Source organism: Heloderma suspectum, chromosome 8 (assembly GCF_057233095.1).
Source record: "Heloderma suspectum isolate Gila_16-S chromosome 8, 16-S_ref, whole genome shotgun sequence".
NCBI classification, from domain to species: Eukaryota; Metazoa; Chordata; class Lepidosauria; order Squamata; family Helodermatidae; genus Heloderma; species Heloderma suspectum.
In genome coordinates, this window is record NC_139465.1 from 6,174,651 (window position 1) to 6,195,856 (window position 21,206).

Here is a 21,206-nt window from a genome sequence, read left to right on the forward strand (position 1 = left end):
CTACCTCCTGCGTGAAAAGCAAAGCACCCGGAGATATTTTCACTCGACTTTGCTGGAAATAATTTGGTGCAAGGACCCAGAGGTCTGATGACTTCTTCCTTCCAGTAGTCACTGCCAGGGCATGCAATTCTGTTTTCCTTTGCTCAGGTGAATACAGCCTAAATCAGCCTTTCCCATGCCAGCTGGGAATGATAGGATTTGAAGTCCAACTTATCTGGAGGGTCCCAGCTTGGGGAAGGCTAGCCTAAATAGCAGAGGGCAGCAGCTTTAAAGACCAGGGGAAGGGGCAAACGTGGACTATCTGCTCCTTCTTAGCTGCTGTTCTCTTTTATCTCTTTTATATTCTTTTAAACTGTTGTATATTTTATATCTTAATATTTTAATATGTGCCTGGGAGGACTATTGGACAACTCAGGGGGTGGGGGAGGTGCCACCATAACTGTGGTCACGGGCAGGGGGAGGTATGGCGTTGGGGGATTAACAGGCCAGCTGAGGAGAAGAGGGGCTAGACACCTTACAGCTGTCCCCTCTTCTGGTTCTTCCCCCAACCTGATGGTTCCTGGCAGCCTTACCAGTCTGCCCTTGGGTCTGGTGGTGCTGCTGCTGAATGCCAGGTCGGCCCAAAATAAGACCTCCCTCATCCATGATTTGATTGTGGATGAGGGGGCGGACCTGGCATGTATTACTGAGACCTGGGTGGGGGAACTGGGAGGGGTCACTCTCTCCCAGCTGTGCCCTCCTGGGTACTCGGTGCAGCACCAACACCGACTTGAGGGTCGGGGACGGGGGGTTGCCGTGGTCTATAGGAATTCAATCTCCCTCTCCAGGCTTCCTGCTCATTCGAGTGCAGATCTTGAGTGTCTGTACCTTGTGTTGGGTACCTGGGACAGATTAGGGATTCTGTTGGTATCCGGGGCGGCTCAGGACTTCATGGCCGCCATGACGACCATGGGGCTGTCCCAACATGTCATCGGCCCAACGCATATAAAAGGACACATGCTTGATCTGGTTTTCTCGACTGGGCAGGAGGATGGTGATCTGAAAGTAGAGGAATTAACATCTGTCCCTTTGTCATGGTCAGATCACTTCCTGCTGAGGTTTAGACTTCTGGCGGCCTTTCCCCTCTGCAAGGGTGGGGGACCTATTAAAATGGTCCGCCCCCGGAGATTAATGGATTCCGATGGATTCCAGAGGGCTCTGGGGGACTTTCCTGCTGGTATGGCTGGTGCTCCTGTCGAAGCCCAGGTCGCTCTGTGGAATGCAGAGATGACTCGGGCGGTTGACACGATCGCGCCCAAGCGCCCTCTCCCTCTGAGCAGAGCCCGGCCAGCTCCTTGGTATACACCTGAGCTGAGGGCAATGAAGCAAGAGGGGAGACGGCTAGAACGCAGGTGGAGGAAAACTTGTGCTGAGTCTGACCGAACACAGGTAAGAGCCCACTATCGAGCCTACTCTGTGGCGGTGAGGGTGGCAAAGAGGCAGTTCTTTTCCACCAGCATTGCATCTTCTCAGTGTCGCCCGGCGGAGCTTTTCCGAGTGGTTCGCGGCCTGTTACATTCTGGTCCAGGTAGAGAGACGGTGGAACCCTCGGTAGCACGCTGTGACGAGTTTGCGCGGCACTTTGAGGATAAAGTCACTCAGATTCGTCATGAATTGGACACCACGATTAATGCAGTTCCATTGGTAGAGGCGTTCAGGGCACCGTCTGGTCCAGTTTTATTGGATGAGTTTCAGTTACTGAGGCCTGAGGATGCGGACAAGGTGCTTGGCCAAGTCCGATCGACCACTTGTGTGCTTGACCCTTGCCCTTCATGGCTTATTAAATCAAACAAGGAGGGGTTGTCCGGCTGGGTCCAGGAGGTTGTAAATTCCTCCTTGAGAGAGGGAGTGGTGCCTGCCGCTTTAAAAGAGGCAGTAATTAGACCACTCCTGAAAAAGCCTAACCTGGACCCAGAGGATGTTAACAATTATAGGCCAGTGGCCAACATCCCCTTCCTGGGCAAGGTGCTTGAGCGGGTGGTTGTAGGACAGCTCCAGGCACTGTTGAATGAAACGGATTATCTAGATCCATTTCAATCGGGCTTCAGGCCTGGTTTTGGAACGGAAACTGCCTTGGTCGCCCTGTGGGATGACCTCTGCCGGGAGAGGGACAGGGGGAGTGCGACCCTGTTGATTCTCCTGGACCTCTCAGCGGCTTTCGATACCATCGACCATGGTATCCTTCTGGATAGGTTGTCTGGGTTGGGAGTTGGAGGCACTGCACTACAGTGGTTCCGCTCCTACTTGGATGGCCGATTCCAGAAGGTGGTGCTGGGGGATTATTGCTCTGTGCCATGGCAATTGTGCCATGGGGTTCCACAGGGCTCTATTCTATCCCCCATGCTGTTTAACATCTACATGAAACCGCTGGGGGAGGTTATCCGGAGGTGTGGGCTGAGGTGCCATCAATATGCGGATGACACCCAGCTCTACCTCTCTTTCTCATCAAAACCAGGTGAGGCAGTGGCTGTTCTGAACCAGTGCCTGGGCACGGTAATGGACTGGATGAGGGCTAATAAACTGAAACTCAATCCAAACAAGACGGAGGTACTGTTAGTGGGTGGTTCGTCTGCCCGGCTAGGTGATATTCAACCTGTTCTGGAGGGGGTTGCACTCCCCCTAAAGGATCAGGTTCGTAGTTTGGGGGTGCTCTTGGATCCAGAACTGTCACTTGAGGCACAGGTGAACTCAGTGGCACGGAGCACTTTTTATCAGCTTAGGCTGGTATACCAACTACGCCCTTATCTGGACAGAGATAGCCTAGCTACAGTTATCCATGCTCTGATAACTTCTCGTCTGGATTACTGCAATGCGTTATACGTGGGGCTGCCTTTGAAAACGGTCCGGAAACTTCAGCTGGTCCAAAATAGGGCAGCAAGATTGTTAACAGGGACTGGCCTGCGAGCTCATATTACGCCAGTACTTTTCCAGCTGCACTGGCTGCCAGTCCATTTCTGGGCCCGATTCAAACTGCTGGTGTTAACATTTAAAGCCCTTAACGGCTTGGGGCCAGGTTACCTGAAGGATCGCCTCCTCCCATATGTGCCTGCCCGGACCTTAAGATCATCATCAGCGGCCCTTCTCCGTGAGCCCCTGTCAAAGGAAGTGAGGCGGGTGGCTACTAGGAGGAGGGCTTTTTCTGTTGTGGCACCCCGGCTCTGGAATGAGCTCCCTAGTGAGGTTCGCCTGGCACCTACATTGTACTCTTTTCGGCGCCAGGTGAAGACGTTTTTATTTTCCCAGGCATTTTAGCTTTCTAAATTTTTATCTTTGCTGTTTTAAATCTGTATTTTAAACTCCTGTACTGCTGCTAGGTTTTATTGTGGTTGTATTGTTATATTGTGGTTTTAATGTTCTATATATTTTAAATTGTTTTATTGTGTGTTGTTTGGTTTTAGTTTTTGTGAACCGGCCAGAGAGCTTCGGCTATTGGGCAGTATAGAAATGAAATAAATAAAATAAAAATAATAATAATAATAAATATCTGGAAAGGCCTGGTTTGGAATTGGAGTGTTGTGAAATCTGCCAGCTAGTATTTCAATATATTGAGTAGGGGAATCACACAAGCAAGGCAGCATAAATGTGTTGCTATTCTGGTTTAAAAAACCTGCTACAGCTCTTGCCTTATACTCAACTGACTGACCTATCACGGAAGTCACACATAGAATCAGAGGTGCCGTCTGTTCTTTTCTGAGCAAGCAATTTAACAAACAGCTTTGCTGGTAAGCTGTTAGTTAACGCAAGCCACACAAAATCTCTTATCTGGAGAGCATTTTCCAATTTACAATGAACTACAAGTCGTCACTGCATAAAAGTCTCCCATATACACTCAAACACATACTCATCGTTTGGCATTACTAGAGGACCTCGCATTACATAAAGAGGCAGAGTAGACCAGCCAACAGCTTGCTGGGCCAAGGTTCAGGCAATATGAACACTGTGTTTTCAGACATCACCAATTGTGAAAGCAGCAACTTCAGATAAAAATGCATTGGTACGCAAGACTTTGTTCTGCCTTCCAAAGCAGTACAAAACTCCAGTCTTCAGAACCTGGGGAATTCCTCCATGATATGCAATTAGAAGTTAAAGTCAACTCTAGTAACAATTCCCAACATCGGCGGAATCATAAGTCATCTTCCAAAAGCAAGGCTTGTTTCATCAGTTTTATTTTTAAGATGATGGGGGAAAGCAAGAAAGCACATGTAGTCAGCTAAACATGTTTTTCCAACACAAAACTTTGAACTACTACTGCTTAAAATGTAGAATATGCTATAAATAAAGGTTATGCTAATACAGGGTCGATAAGGAGTAGAAAAGACAAACAGAACAATACATATAAAACAAGGACAAGGAAGATGCCACACACCTTCAGCAAGTGGTAAACTTAACAAAATAAAAAATAAAGCTACACATGTAAGCAGTACTAATGTTTAAGACTCCTTTACACTAGACCATTATATTAAAAGCCTATTTTGAATGGACAAAACTGGCTCAGTACGAATTGTAAGTGTTTGAAACTCACTTTATAACAACTGTTTGCAAGAAACGAGGGATGTTAACAAACAGGAGCGCCACCCATGAAAGACCCACAGCTGTGCTTGCGTGCAACGCCTAATACTTTCAATGTAGCTTAGACAACTGTATCCATCTGATTCGCATGTTTCCTTCTCCCTTATTCCATGTGTGAGGGGAGAAGATTAAAACCTTCCATTCCAGGTTTGTGGCAAATCAGTTTGCTTTTTTGTCTGAAGCCAGCTAACTATGGTTTGTCACACCAGGAACGGTAGTTTCCAGTCTCCTCTCCTCCTTCACAAATGGAGGAAGGGAGGTGAAGATGGAGTGCATAAACCCAAGGCTAGAGGCTGCTCATGCTCATAACTATATCTGCACACACCAAGTAGAATGTCAAGAACTGAAATCCATGGCTGTAACCTCTCTCGCCACATGGACACGGATTTGTACAATCATTAAGCATGGAAGAAGTGACATGGTTTTTTTCAGCCACAGGGTAAAAGAAGCACTCTTTCAAAATGAACCCCAACAACTGAACCCATGACTCACTTGGTTTTGTTGACCATTCCATAACATGTTAAAACCATGGAATGGGAAAAACCATTCAAAGTGAAACCAAACTGACGCATAACATCTGAGTTTGGTAGGCAAAAAAACTGCAGCATTCCCAGAACAACTAGGAAACTTGGCAGCACCTGGGCACATATTGCTTGTCAAGCTATTATTTTTGTCCTGTGCAGAATGTCATAGCAACACAATGCAGCACACAACGGCAGTTAGCACTTAGAGTGACAAGCTCTGAAACTGGTCACATAATTTTCACTAATAGTTTAGATTTGATTTTTTAAAAATAAAACTAGCGAATAACTCTCTGAAAGATATTTCACAAATCTTTTTTTAAAAATTACTCTCTAAAGGTTACAAAAAGTTAGTCAAAACATTTTAATATGAATAGTTTGGACAAGCAGATCTAGTTCCCGGTCGGAGAGTTACAGCGACACATTATGATGCGGAATAGGGGAGTCCACAGAGGAGGTTGCAAACTACGGTTGACATCCCAAGGATTCTCATTAAAAAGATTTGACTGCATAGTAACGCATCCTTTTCCCAGTGATGCGTCTTACTCATTGGCTTTCCACCTGAAGGAACCATTAGTACCCTATTTACATCCAAAAATTATTCCTTCCCACCTCCACAGCCTTTCCCCCACTTTTCTTCAGCACGGTGGAAATGCCAATAAGTCAAGTCAGTGGGAGCCCCCTAACAGAGGTGTAGTACAGCTTTATTAATCTCCGGGTTTGTCCAATCATTCCGGATGTCATCCAAGTGATTATCAAAATCCACTAGTGTTTCATAGGACCGGCTGTCCAAAAGCGAGGCGGAGATCCTCTGGGCTTCTGACCAGTCTTCACAGTAATCACTAGGAAGTGGGAAAAAATAAAGAATTAATGGCCCTCAAGAACCAGCCTGCAAGCCCGCTTGAGTGAGAGCAAAGGGATAACTATAAGCACTGTGTATAATGGTAAGCAGAAGCTCAGCTATGCTTTTTAAAATGCTTCAGCCAAAACTCACCTTGATGGATCCTGGGAATTGTGTGTCTGAAAATTCTGCTAGGGCGCCCCTCACAGAACTACAATTTACACATCGGCCACATTTGGACGCAACGCTAGAACTACAATTTAGCGTTATATGAATGAACCTGGGTGCGCCTTGGGCTCACTCACTCTCCCCTCCTCCGATGTGGCCAGGGGGCAGATTGGAAGCTTTAGGCTCCGTTTTTAACTCTTAAACTGTGGTTGGTCTTAACTACTGTTACTGAAACAAGACAATTTCAAATCTTGGGTTTCTGAGGCTGGCTTGTTCCAATAACCATCATTAAGATTAATCACAGTTTAGGGTTTTGGCATGATGCTAAACTGCAGATAATGGAAAAACAGAAGCACAAGTTTCTGATCCCTTCATGGCCACAGTGGAGGAGGAGGGGGCAGCACTCAGGCCTGAGGCTTGTTCATGTAATACTAAACTACAGCTTAGTGTTGCAGCCGAATGAGGCCAGTGCCTTGGGGAAGAGGCAATGACAGTTAAGCAAGCTCACATAGTTCAGGCTGGTCCTGCACATTATTTCTGTATGGTAGCAAAGCACTGGAGATGGACAGATACCTTTCAAAGCTGACTCCAAATTGCTGCAAGGTAACAAGATGCTATTTTTGCTGTTCCGCATGTCAACCATCCTTCCTCTTCTCTCCCCGCTCCCCCAATGTCGAACACCTCCCTTTGGTAATTTTTACATATTCTGTTGGTGCTCTGATTTATTAGCTTCATTGTTATGATATATTATTGGATTAGTTAGGTTACTGTAGATATTTTGTTAGTTAAATATTGGTATTATGTTACCAAAATGTTGTTTTATCTTTTTTAGTTGACCTGTCGTTATGAATTCAGAATGGTACTGATCTGCTTTATTTATTGTCTAGATATATATCTTTTTGTGTTTATACTGATCATAATTTTGATATTATCTATTGATTTGTACTTCTTGTCAGTCGCTTTGGGGATGGTTTGGAAAGAATAAACATATATAAAAATGTAAATGCTGCTTATGCTTGGTGAGCAACTACCATCTAGCAACCAACGGTGACCCCTCCCTCCCCCAGGTGACCCCTCCCTCCCCCAACCGCCAGGAGAATGGCTTCTGAGGAACATCTCGCCCTGAGGGGATGGGAGGAAAGAGCAGGCTTGAATTCAAAAGAAGAGAAACTGCAGAAGAGATGAGAAAAAGAACAGCCCAGCCCAGGTGGGCAATAGATGCAGTGCAAACCCAAGTTCAATTGATATATTCCCATTCATCTGGAGAACTGAATCAAGCATCACCAAAATTAAAAACCCTACTCCTTCCCAATCCCTTTCTGGGTGTCTTTTTTAGATTGTGAGTCTGAGGGCAGGGACTGTCCAATTGTTCATTCTTGTAAAATCTGCTGAGAGTGGGATTTTGAAGAGCAAGATATAAACCCTTTGAAGAAATAAAGAATAAATCAATCTTCCTGTGTGGGAAGGTCTGTTCCACGAATACTCACAAGTGTGGGCCTTTGCACCTCCATTTGTTTTCGTGCTGCTCATACACATGAACTGTCGGTTCTATGCACTCCATTGTAAATTTAGTATTGTCCACCTGATGCAGAACAGAGAGTGGGGAAAGGTTTTTTTTAATGTCAAAATTGCAAACAAACAACCCCCCCTAAGGGTGCAAAAATGGCAGCACAGGTTTCAGTATAGCAGTTCCTTCCATGACCATTAGTGGGGGATTACATGCAGGTTCTTGCCTAGGCCGTGTATTCACTGCGATTTTAAAAGGGACCTCTCATCTAGACAGGCACCAGAACAATCATACAATTCACCTCCTGAAAGTGATCGCATGAAGCTAACTCAGATGGTAATTCAGAGAACGAACTAGAAACAAACTCCAGAGCGGGCACCTTTTAAAGCAGCAGTTTCTACACATTCTACCTCCAGGGAGTCCTTTCCAGCTTGATTCACCTGCTGAGGAATCCGTGAAGATGAGCCACAGAAACCCAGCATATTGCAAAGGATTCTGGGGCATGTTCTGAGGTACACACTCAGTTAGTGCTGAGTACTGGCCTGACCTGTTGGGCTTCAACCACTGATCGGTATTGATTGGGAGTGCAATCTAGAACACAGCCAATACTCCCCTGTGATGGGTGGGGGAAGAAGATCCATCAGGGAGGGCAAGCCTTTGTTTGGTGTCTAAAAGACATAAGAGTCAGTACCTAGCAGACCTCCTTGGGGAGGACATTCCAGAAACGGGGAGCAACACCAAGAAGGCCCTTCCCTGGTTGTCAGTTGCCTAACCACTGATGGCAGGGCAGCTGGAGAAGGGCTTCCAACAATCATCTTTAACAAACAGGCAGGAACACGTGCAAGCTTTCAAAAATGTGTTTGCTTGGAAATTTTCATTGGCTGATGTGATGTGCATACCTCTTGTATTTGTTGCCCTTTTCCTGCATTTATGATGATGTTGTTTTATTAATGTTATTGGATAGTATATGACGATTTTGATCATACTCTTGAACACCACCCTTACGGAATCTTCAAAAACTAAGGGCGGTTAAACAATATGTTCAGTAATAATAAAATAAAATATAGAGGCAGGTGGTCCTTGAGGTATCCGGCTCCCAAATCATATTCTAGGTCTTTCTCGGCCATTGTGTGCCTTATTTTAATATAAATAAAAATAATGGAGGAACCTCAAAAAGCTTCAGGGAACTCCAGGATTTTCTGGAAAGAGTTTTGGTTTAGGGTATGGTATGACCTTCATGCTAGCACACCAGGGATGTATAGAAGACCTGCAAAGAACTGAGGCACCCAATTTTCTGCCATTCAAAAATGCTCCAAGCAATGGGTAGAATTAGCCACAGCCAAAAAGTAAACATGAAATAGGTAAAAGGAAAAAAAAAACATGAAATAGGAAAAAAATATATACCATTATGAGTGCTGGGTCATTGAAACCTTCCGCAATCCTAGAGGCAACTTTTTCAGCAACCTGGTTTGGACTACAAAAGAAGGACAAGTTACTTATAGGATTCTGCTAAAATCCACATCGATCAGAATGAAATAAGAACAAAATTAAGGCATGATCATTCAAGATCTACCAAACAAGACTACGGTATATTAATGAGACTAAACTTAAAGAAAAAGATGGCCCCAGAGATCTGTCTTTAATATGTGCTCAAGAGGAGACATTTCGCTTTATCATTTAACCGGGGGGCGGGGGGGGGAGAGGAAAAGCAGGGCATCGCCTACCCCTTGCTCCATTCATCCATTTGGACCCCACTGCAATAGGCATTCAACAAGGCTTAAGCAAAATGGTCGCAGCAACATACCTGGCATCCTTCACACGCTCATTAGCTTGATAGTATCCAGCTATTACATAGCTGTTCTCTTTGCACCATGAATCGATCTGAAAGAGGACATCACAAAACATCCGTAAGCATTCAAAAGTCATCACAGCACTGGATTAAATTACACAGGCTCTTAGTGGAAACAACCAGTGGGCAACTGGACTCAGATGGCCACTTGATGACCATTCCAATGGCATTGTGGGTGAACTTCCCTTCCTCCGACTGTGGTTGCCAGGACATAATACCTGGTTTGCATGATCAAAACAGTCCACCATGGCTGTTTTAAGCTGTGACTTGTGCCAGGCGGGATTTGCACATTCAACACCTGGCTGCAGCATGGTCTATTGCTGGGTTATGCAAAGATTGATTAACCCTAGCATAACCCCTGTCGCCTGGGTTTGCAAAACACGACAAGCTGTGGCTGGACACTGAATATTTAAAATGGCCACCCACACATGCTGCAGGCCACCGTGGTTTAAATCAGTCACAGGAAAACTACAGTTGTTATACCAGACTTTTGAATTTGTATAACTTCTACCTTTACCTCATTAATCATAAACCATCACCACCAACTGTGAGACAGGTCACAACTATTCCCATTTTACAGATACAGGAACTGAAGCTGAACTAGGTGGCCAAAGGCCACACACAGTTATCTGGTTCACATGATACGGCGTGGCTCGTCATAGGTTATTTAACCCATGACGAGCTGTGGCACCCATGGGTGCCACTTTGCATATCCAACCACCATCTAGGAGTTAGCACATCATGCAATCCCACCAAGTGTGGGTTATGCGAGGGTTAAACAATCCTCACATAACCCAGGCTATCTGGGTCTGCATGATATGACAACGCTTGAGTGGGGGCTGGATATGCACAATCATGGCCACACATGCTGCAGCCTCACCATGGGTTAAATAAACCACGGTGGGCTGTCATGTCATGCGAACCAGCCCACTCCGTAGCAGAGGTGGGAGAAACTCAAGTTTTCAACTTTTGAAGACTCCCTCTCTCTGATCACTGTACCACGACGTCATGGAAAGCCACCTCTATATATTTTACTAGCAGTGCAGTGGATACAGGAGATCTGGGTTCGAGTATCACCTCTATCATGGACTCTGTTTCTGTGCAACCCAGTCCCTCAGCCTCAATTTGCCATCTGTAAAATGGACATAGTAATCTACCTCACTATGGCTGTGAAGGCAAACAAAGCAGATACCATGAAGAACTTTTACAAACAATAAGCACTATAATATAAACGAGTGCCAAAGCAAGATTTTCATTACAGGTTATCACAGGGGTTGGCAACCTTTTTGGGCTGTGGGCACATCTGGCAACTTGAGAAACTGTCCTGGGCACCACCACAAAATGGCTGCCATGGGAGGCATAGCAAAGGACAAGTAACCTGTCCCAGAGACTGAGTACAAGGCAGAGGTGGGGGCTAGGCCCCAACACACTATACAACTCTTTTGAACCCAACAGTTTTCAGCACCAACAAAAACCTATTTTACAGCAATTCCAGATGCGGGTAAGAAAATGTGTTAATTAAAAAAACTGGGAGGGGTAGGGCACCTTCGTGGGCACCAGGAAAGGTGTCCAGCTGCACACTGGTGCCTGTGGGCACCACACTGCCTATCCCTGGGTTATCAGAATTCCCATATCCTGACCTACACAGAGACAAAGGCGCCAACAATTCAGAGAATTGTTCAAGAAGAAGACATGACAATAGCAGCACATGGGGGAGCCTCTCCTCCCCATATCAGTTCATGCAGTGTCAAAAAGGTCAGATCCAGTGGAGAGGGGGTTGACATGACTCGAGAAATGGAGACAGGCAGATGGTGCAAGTGGGAGCAGAGGGAATCTCTCATCCCCTTGTCCCTCCCTCAGCCGTTTCAGCAGTGCTAAGTGGGAAGCTGCTGGTGGCTTGACTTGCCAGTATATTTCTAGAGAAGGGGAGAAGTGATAAGACTGGCTATTAGCCCCACTCTAGCTGGCCTACATGCAAACTGGATGACAACCAGGGAGATGGTATTTAAAGGAAGACCAACATCTCAAAATCCTTAACTGGACATAATGTGCAGATTCTGTGGTTGTGGTGGTGTCCCCCCCACGCACACCAGTCACTTTAATTAGTGAAGGCATTTGCATAAAACTCACTTCATTTTATCCTAATGTATAATCTAATCTGCCACAAAGCTTTTGCTAAAATACCCAGCGAGAATTAAAGGGACAAACTCGTACTGGGTGTTAGGAGGCACGATATGAAACTATGTATTTATTCTCGTTCAGATTTTGGCCCCATTTCAGTAGTTTGAATCTACCATATTTGTTACTCACAATAAGAGTATCCGATTAAGATAATCCAGTGATTTAGGGAGATGGAGAAACCAACTAGCAATTGTATTTTTTTGCTCTCAACTAGTACCTTAATTTTTTTTTTATTAAAAAAAGTAGATTCCAGAAGGGTTTTGGATGCTGAACTCCAGCTTCCTGCAAAACACATCAATCTCATGGTTAGCAGAATAATTACAGCCCTGAATTAAACTGTCTAAAAGCAGAACAAAGCTACACAAATAATCTCTTCTAAAGGAATGACAAGGATTTATGTGTTTCATTAAATTGCCATTCACTGGCATTGTTATACTTAAAGAGCCAACTGCCACTGCAATCATAACCTCCATTTCTAGGGTTTATAAATGCCATTTTAATTGCCAGCAAGTTGAGATCTTGTAACTAAAAACTATACACCCGGATAGGATGTTCTTGTTCACAGTAAACATTGAGAAGTTTATCAGAATTCTTCCATTTGCTATCTACTCTATAGCAAACTCAGCTTCCATTCAACTAGAGTGGGAGAGAGAGAAAAAAAGAGAAAGATTGCTTTTCTCTAGTTTTGTTAACAACTGTTGCTAACAACAGTTTGTTTCTAATCACTACAGAATTTAATAAGAAACTGCCTAGGATCACTTTGGATGGAGGAAAACAAGTAATTACCATTTCAGGTATTTTTCATGTAAAGAAAGCAATTTTATGTTGGTTATATGCACACCTTTCTTACATGTGGAAGCTTTAAATATGCACTGCCCTACCATGCAATATTTTTTTCCAATGACTCAGCAGATGTTTGTATTGCAGCTGGCCAGCCTCTGATAATCATTGTGCTTAAGGCTGGAGAAGAGGTTCTCAGAGCATCCCTTGCAAATAAGTCCTCAAGAGTTACTAGCCCATTTGCCACATTCCTAGTTGATCACTTGCTGCCTCTGTGCACGCACATACAGCTTTTGCCAGGTTCTATGCTTGGTGGCCTGAGGCAATTTGGCTCCCCACAGGTGATCAACTATTAATAATCTTAGCCTAATATCCCCTGGGCTGTATGCATGTGTATTTTTTTTTAAGTCTTCTCCGATGGCATAACCATAACCATAGCCCCCAAACCTCAGTACATGGCAGAGATGGGTGCTAAACTCCAAAGCACAAAACCACTCTTTTGAGCCCAAATAATGATAGTACTGGAGGGCAGTTCTTTGCAGCATGCCACCCCCGTTAAAAACAAAATGAAGTTTAAAAAAAAAATCTTAAAAGGTGCCTGCTGGAGACCACAGCAGTAACCAAAAAATGTGTGCGTGAGGACTCTTTCTTGGACAGAATGAATACGTCATTAGCATTTTGTACTTTCCACACTTCCTCTCAATATCTCCTCCATCCACCTATTGAGTTGCTCTTTTCCTTCAGAGCTGTGCTTTGTGGGTGTGGGTGGGACTGCTGGACACAGAGTCAAATATACATTGAATTTTCCAGTCTTTCTACTATCAATCTGCAAATAAACTGTCAAATCTGACTGCCGCTTCAAAAGCCACAAGGCAGCAAAATAAAAAAGTTAGACAAAAATGGATAAGTACTTTGGCCTTCTAAGGCATATTGCACTATCCCTGATTAAGTCTTTCAAAGCTGCCATACATTCTGATTTGCAACTGATTTACTAATTGATTGAACTTTGGCCATTTCTAAATCAGCTTAAAATGAGCAAATGCGATACCTCCATAATTAGTTTGCATGAAGACTTGCAGCATTTCACAAGTTCTGTGTTACTTCATCTTTTTTTCAATTGCAAGCTAAAGCCACAACCTGGCTGTGCAAATATTTCCACCTGGAAAAGTCAAGGCTGCCATGACACTTGCTATCTCTTCCTGAAGTGCCCAGAATTAATCCACTTGACCTTAAGCTAATTTTGCCACAGCCAACTGGTCTTTGAAAACTTGGAAGTAAAAAAAAAAAATCTATATTGCTTAGTTTAACCAATGCAGCTCACTGGCCCTAATATTCAAGTGGGTGGATCCAGACTAAGTTAGCTGAACTTAGTTCCCATTGGAGTTGATAGGGCTTAAGTCACGACTAACCTGTCCCACTGATTTCAAAGGGAACGAAGTTCAACAAACATAATCTGGATCCAAGACAAGGTCTAAGGTCTTCCTGTTCACCTTAGCACTCAGCATGTAACCTATTCCACTGCTGTCCTCTTCTGATATTGGAGAAGCTAAAACAATAGTAGCAAGAAGGGTTGTGAACATGCTGAGGTGGCCAAATGTTTATTATTTTTTATTTACAGGTTCCCAGGGCAGTGTAAAATATTACAATAAAAACAAATTAAAACAAATATGTTAAAACAAAAACATTAGAATGCCACAACAGAGAAGAGCAGCACAGTATAGCAGAATTAAAATGAAACATCAGGCATCACAAAAACAATGTACAGAGGTCTAAAAAGGCTGGGAAAACAAAACAATCTTTGCTTGGTGCCAAACTGATATCAAGGTAGGTGTCTAGTATCTCACTGGTAGAGCACCTGCTTTGCATGCAGAGGGTCCCAGGTTTGATTCCTGGCATCTCCAGAAAAGGCTGGAAAAAATCCTGCATGAAATCCTGGAGAGCTGCTGACGGTTAGTGTTGACAATACCGGGCTAGATGGACCAATGGCCTGACTGGCAGCTTCCTAAGTTCCTATGTTCCCCAAGGAACAGTCACGGTGCCACCACCAAGTAGGTCCTTCATCTTGTAGAGAACCACCACACTTCAGATGGCAGAGGCACCTGAAGGGCTTCTGTTGAAGATAAGCAGTCCTTCTGGTATCTTGATCCCAAACTGTGACATATTTCACATTAGGACCCTTGTACCTTTAATAGTTATATAGCTGAGAACACTTTTGCAGGTGCAGCTTTTCAACCACTTGCCATCCTGCAATGCTACAGTCTGTACCTGCAGAAATTCATCTTCTACACCCCAATCAAAAGGTACAGGAGTACTAATTTTGGAAGCCTAACTACCTCTACATTAGATGTGACAGATTATGAATATGTAACATGTTGAAGAGATATAACAACCATAAAGTTGACCATCTGATTCAATATACTATTACCATCAACACTTCACATTTATTAAGTTAAAAGACAGGACCTTTTCAGTGGTTGGCCCTGCACTTATGGAAGATCCCCAGAGATCTCCACTTGGCCCCCTTTCTTGCAGCCTTTAAGCAGATCCTAAAGACTTGTTTTTAATTCTGTCAAGCTGTTTATTGGTGGCCCGTAATTTTATATGATTGTTTTTATTATGCTTTTTCCATTGCTATATTGCTTTTAAGATTTTATTGTAAGTCATCTTGTAAGGGCTTGCCTGAAAATATAAGATAGAAATAAATAATGTATATAAAACTTTAGTGTGCTCATTTCACACATTATCTTGTTACAATCCTTACAATAACCATGTAGGGTCAATCAATATTATTATCATTCCTATTTTATAGAAGGTGGAGATGAGGTAGGGCTGAACCTGAGAAAGCTTGCGTTGCTTAAGGTCACCAAGTGAGTTTGTGGCAGAGGTGAACTTCAACCCAGGGACTTCCTAGATCTTAGTTCAGTCTCTTAGGGCACAATCCTATGTATGTTTAGACAGAGAAAAGGCCTACAACTCCCAGCATTCCGCAACCTGTGAGTTGTAGGCCTTTTCTCTGTCTAAAAATGCATAGGATTGCACCTTTACTCGCTACTCCAAGCAGCTCTCTGGTGTACGCACCTGCGCTTAAACTAGACATGCCTAAAGCATCCTTGACACATACCTGCCTGTGCAACCCCATCCTATCCATGCTTACTGAGAAGTATGTCCCATTGCCTTCAATGTGACTTTCTCTCAGGGATGTATATTTAGGAATTCAATCTTAAAAGCCTGCATACCCTTAATGCCACAAAAGACTAACTCAACAGTGAAAGGTTTTGTTTCTCTTTTTTAGCTACATCTTGACACAAACACAACAGTATCTACTACAGCCTTTCCAAACCTAGTGTCCAACAGATGCTTTGGACTACAACACCCACCATTCCTGGCCATGCTGGCAGGGGCTGATGGAAGGTGAGGTCTAAAACATTTGGAGAGCAGCACGTTGGGGAAGGCACCTCCTCCTTTTCCTTTTGCAGCAAGGCTGACGAAAGAGACCCTTTACTATTTGCTGCTCAATTTCCTTTCCTGACACAAATGTTTTAAAGGCACAGCACAAAGAAAAAGCCAGGGGCAATCAAGGGCCCCAACCACCCAGCTGCTCTTTCGTACAGCTCACCAAGATATTTCTCTTCGTGCAGGACCCACCAACTGAAGACTATAACTGCATCTGTACATTGTCTATATATAGGCTGACCATACATACCGTTTTTTTCATATTTCCCGACCGTTCCGTCATTTTAATATAAATGTCAGTTTTGTCCCGTTTTTAATTTTTTGTAAAAAACTGAATGTGTTTATCATAAGGCTCTATGCTAATCAATGCATGCAGTAAAACTACTAGTGTGACGGAAGAGGAAGTTCCATTTACGTTATCCAGTCAGGGCCAGGCTTCTTGAGCTAGCGACGATCAGACGCTGCCCCCTGGCTTGTCTGCAGTGGTGGGGAATTCAAGAGGCAGTCGCTAAGCCCCGTTCAGCGTGTGGGAGCCAGGAGGGTGAGCCTTCCTGTTATTTCTATCATCATTCCGCCCATAGAGATTCTTTCCCTAATAAAACTTTTGTTATCGTCTTACTTTTTCATGAATACGGAATATTACATAACCCCGTCCTGTTTCTGTCATCCCAATATCCCATTTTTATCTCAAGGAAATATGGTCAGCCTATCTATATAACCCTGCCAGATGTTTTCTGAGACGCTCACAAGCACAGAAGCAACAGCTCCCCGTCTTGTCTGTCCCTAGTATCAGCGAAGCTGAGCTGTACTGCCTATGAACACAGATTTGATTCAGGTCTCATGGCTAATGACCATCAACAGAACTATTTGCCATGAATTTGTTTAATGCTTTATAAGGGCCCACCTAGTCCAGCATTCTGTTTCCTACTGTAGCCATCCAGATGCCTCCAAGAAACCAAAAAAACAGGGCACGAAGGCAGCACATCCTATACCCAGCTGTTCCTATCCCCCCCTCCATAGTCAGAACAATTCTCTAGTTGTATTCTCTATAACTAGAGAAGAAGATAGTCCCCTGCTCTGCACGGGCCATCATCCAGTGTTAAATAACCAGACCAAAAGGCAAGGAAACAAACATACATAAAAAAAAAAAAGTCTGAGGAGTTCTGGAGCCTGCTGTAGTCTGACAGGATGTACAATCTTTGGATTAACATAAAACGAAAGCCAGCTTAAATTGAAGAACGTAGGGAAAACCACTAAACCATTCAGGTATGACCTAAATCATATCCCTGATGAATATACAGTGGAGGTGAGGAATAGATTTCAGGGATTAGACCTGATAGACTATGCCTGAGGAACTATGGACGGAGGTCCGTAACATTGTTCAGGAGGCAGCAACTAAATCCATCCCAAAGAAAAAGAAATGCAAGAAAGCCAAGTGGCTGTCTGATGAGGCTTTACAAGTAGCTGAGGAAAGAAGGGAAGTGAAAAGCAAGGGAGAAAGGGGAACATATATCCAACTGAATGCAGAGTTCCAGAGAATAGCAAGGAGAGACAAGAAGGCCTTCTTAAATGAACAATGCAAAGAAATCGAGGAAAACAACAGAATGGGAAAGACTAGAGATCTCTTCAAGAAAATTGGAGCTCTCAAGGGAACGTTTTGTGCAAAGACGGGCATGATAAAGGACAAAGAAGGCAGGGACCTAACAGAAGCAGATGAGATTAAGAAGAGGTGGCAAGAATACACAGAAGAACTCTACAGGAAAGATCTGAATGTCCCTGATAGGCATGATAGTGCGGTCACTGAACTTGAGCCGGACATCCTAGAGAGTGAAGTCAAGAGGGCCCTAGGAAGCATTAGTAACAACAAAGCTAGCGGAGATGACAGTCTTCCAGCTGAGCTATTTCAAATCCTAAAAGATGATGCTGTTAAAGTGCTGCATTCAATATGCCAACAAATCTGGAACACTCAACAGTGGCCACAAGACTGGAAAAGGTCAGTTTACATTCCAATTCCAAAGAAGGGCAACGCCAAAGAGTGTTCAAACTACCGCACAATTGCACTCATTTCACATGCCAGCAAGGTGATGCTCAAAATCCTGCAAGCTAGGCTTCAGCAGTATGCGAACCGAGAACTACCGGAAGTACAAGCTGGGTTTCGAAGAGCCAGAGGAACTAGAGATCAAATCTCCAACATTCGCTGCATCATGAAGAAAGCAAGAGAATTCCAGAAAAACGACTATTTCTGCTTCATTGACTACGCTACAGCCTTTGATTGTGTGGATCACAACAAACTGTGGCAAATTCTGAAAGTGATGGGAGTACCAGACCACCTTACCTGTCTCCTGAGAAACCTGTACGAGGGTCAAGAAGCAACAGTAAGAACCAGACATGGAACAACCGAGTGGTTCAAAATTGGGAAAGGAGTACGACAAGGCTGCATATTGTCACCCTGCTTATTTAACTTATATGCAGAGTACATCATGAGAAATGCCGGGTTGGATGAATCACAGGTCGGAATTAAGATTGCCGGGAGAATTATCAACAACCTCCGATATGCAGACGATACCACCCTAATGGCAGAAAGCGAAGAGGATCTCAAGAGCCTCTTGTTGAGGGTGAAAGAGGAGAGTGCAAAAGCTGGTTTGAAACTCAACATTAAAAAAACTAAGATCATGGCATCTGGTCCCATCACTTCCTGGCATATAGAAGGGGAAGAAATGGAAGCAGTGACAGATTTTACTTTCTTGGGCTCCAAGATCACCGCAGACGGTGACTGTAGCCATGAAATTAAAAGACGCTTGCTCCTTGGGAGGAAAGCTATGGCAAACCTAGACAGCATAGTAAGAAGCAGAGACATCACCTTGCCGACAAAGGTCCGTCTAATCAAAGCTATGGTTTTCCCAGTGGCAATGTATGGCTGTGAGAGCTGGACTATAAGGAAGGCTGAGCGCCGAAGAATTGATGCTTTCGAACTGTGGTGCTGGAGAAGACTCTTACGAGTCCCCTGGACTGCAAGGAGGTCAAATCAGTCCATCCTAAAGGAAATCAACCCTGACTGCTCATTGGAAGGACAGATACTGAAGCTCAACTATTTTGGCCACCTAATGCGAAGAGAAAACTCTCTGGAAAAGACCCTGATGCTGGGAAAGACTGAAGGCAAAAGGAGAAGGGGACGACAGAGGATGAGATGGCTAGATAGCATCACTGATGCAATGAATATGGACTTGAGCATGCTCTGGGAGAGAGCGCAGGACAGGAAGGCCTGGCGTGCTATGGTCCATGGGGTCACGAAGAGTCAGACACGACTGAACGACTGAACAACAACAAAACGAAAGAACCAAAAGTTGATTTTCTAAACACTGCTGTTGTTTTCTTGTAACCTAATGCAGTTAAAAGGTTAAATGCTGAGGTGTCAAGATAATAAAAACTAGGTAGGTTGCACCCCTGCCCCAAAATACTACCTCTTAATACAGAGTACCATTTAGTTCTCTTACCTTGCAGCTAAGATCAACGTATGCTATTCCCCACAAACTTCAGAGACGTGGTGCCCCAAACACACAGAAATCCCATTTAGCTACCAAAGCCAACGGCCGTCAATAGGACCAAGTGTTCCATGCAAACACCAAAGGTCTGCTGCCCCAGAACATGAAGATTCCTCATTTAGCTCTCATGCCTAACAGGCCTATTCTCCATAAATTCTGGAGATAGACTGCCCCTGGTGGTTCTACTTCAGCATCATGGATAGTGACCATCAGTAGACCTATTGCCCAGGTGGCCATTGTGGAGCAAAGAAACTTCAAAAGGAGATTAGAGCGATAGACTGCTGAGCTAGAATTCATGAACAGGTTTAATTCTATCACCAGAGGCTTAAATTGGGATCAAGGTTTTTTTAAATCTACATGTGTTAATTGGTTTACCTAGTGCCAGATTGAATGACCACTCTTAATATGACTGTCACTATCAATACCACCTACATTTAATTTCTTTCTGACCTCACTGTTTATACCCCTACCCCCACCCATACTGCACATAAACCTGACCTTTCCATAATACTCCGTGCATCTGATGAAGTGGACGAAAGTCTACAAAAGCTTCTGCCAGAATAAATGTGTTAAGGAAGTATCAAATACTAGTCCTACTTATAGTAGACCTATGAATAAATTCCATTAATTTCAATACATCTACTCTAAGCAAGATGATCATTGGATAGTGCCCTTAATCTTTAAGGTGCTACAAGACTGTTCGTTGTTTTTACCTATCCCCATTAAGTCTGGAGTGGAGGATGACTTGCCTCTACACATGGAGGTTCTCTTTAGCCACAGAAAGTCCTATCCTAAAAAAAAGTCAAATGAGCCAAGGGGGGCCAGTTTTCTAGGAGGAAGATAAGGGGGGCTTTCCCCATCTCCCCCTCCCTCTCTCCTCCCCCTCTCCTTCTCCCTCTTGCCCTCCTTCTCTCTCCCTCTCTCTCTTGCCCGCCTTCTCTCCCCTCCCACCGCCCTCCTTCTCTTTCTCTCTCCCCCCATCGTTCTCCTTCTCCCTCTTTCTTTCTCCCTCCCCCCATCGTTCCCCTTCTCCCTCTCCCTCCATCGCCCTCTTCCTCTCTCTCCCTCCCTCCCCTTCTTTCCCCCTCCTTCTCCCTCTCCCCCCATCGCCCTCCTTCTCCCTCTCCCCCCCTCTCTCTTGCCCGCCTCCTCTCCCCCATCCCCCTCCTTCTCCCCCCCTCTCTTGCCCGCCTTCTCTCCCGCCATCGCCCTCCTCCTCCCCCTCCCCCTCCCCCTCCCGCAAGGGGGCTCCGGCTGTCCCTCCCCCTCCGCCTCCCCCTCCCCGCCCGCTCGCCCGGCGGCACCCCAGCCCGCTCACCAGCGTGAGGGCCACCTCGAGCATGGGCGCCAGGGCGAGGCTGCCGTGGAAAAGCGGAACGCAGTCCACGAAGAGCGCGTGAGGCGCGGGCGGCGGCGGCGACTCCCGCTCCCGGCCGCGGGGCTGGTGCGGCGGCTGCTTCTCGGCCACCAGGAGCCCGTTGACGGCGCAGTGCGGGTACTTGGCGCCGTGGAGCACCATCTTGCAGTAGGCCTGCGTGCTCAGCTTCATCTCGGCTCGGCTCGGCCCGGCCCGGCCCGCCTCCGTCAGCACAGCCGCCGCATGGGCCCAGCTCGGCAGGGGCAGCGCCGGCCCACCTCAGCTCCCGGCTCCGCGGGCCTGCCGAGCAGCGCCCGCCGCCGCGCAGCGAGGAAAGCGGCGCGGCGCGAGCCTCCGGCCGCGGCCCACTCGGCCGCCCGCCTCGCCTCGCCCCGCCCC

General features: G+C 45.2%; 1 protein-coding gene across 2 annotated transcripts; it reads right to left on the reverse strand.

Annotated features, from left to right (window-relative positions):
• Positions 1-4,185: 4,185 nt before the first annotated feature.
• On the reverse strand, positions 4,186-21,206 carry EMC8 (ER membrane protein complex subunit 8). 2 transcript variants are annotated; one of them, XM_084812829.1, is made up of 7 exons: positions 20,769-21,206; positions 20,164-20,241; positions 11,893-11,957; positions 9,450-9,526; positions 9,050-9,119; positions 7,626-7,720; positions 4,186-5,971 (listed from the first exon to the last, which is right to left on the reverse strand). In XM_084812829.1, the coding sequence occupies exons 2-7, from the start codon at positions 20,207-20,209 to the stop codon at positions 5,812-5,814; spliced, it is 513 nt and encodes a 170-aa protein (XP_084668955.1). In that variant the 5' UTR covers positions 20,210-20,241; positions 20,769-21,206; the 3' UTR covers positions 4,186-5,811. The 2 variants fall into 2 exon arrangements, with proteins under 2 accessions (XP_084668955.1, XP_084668954.1); XM_084812828.1 differs by lacking the exons at positions 11,893-11,957; positions 20,164-20,241.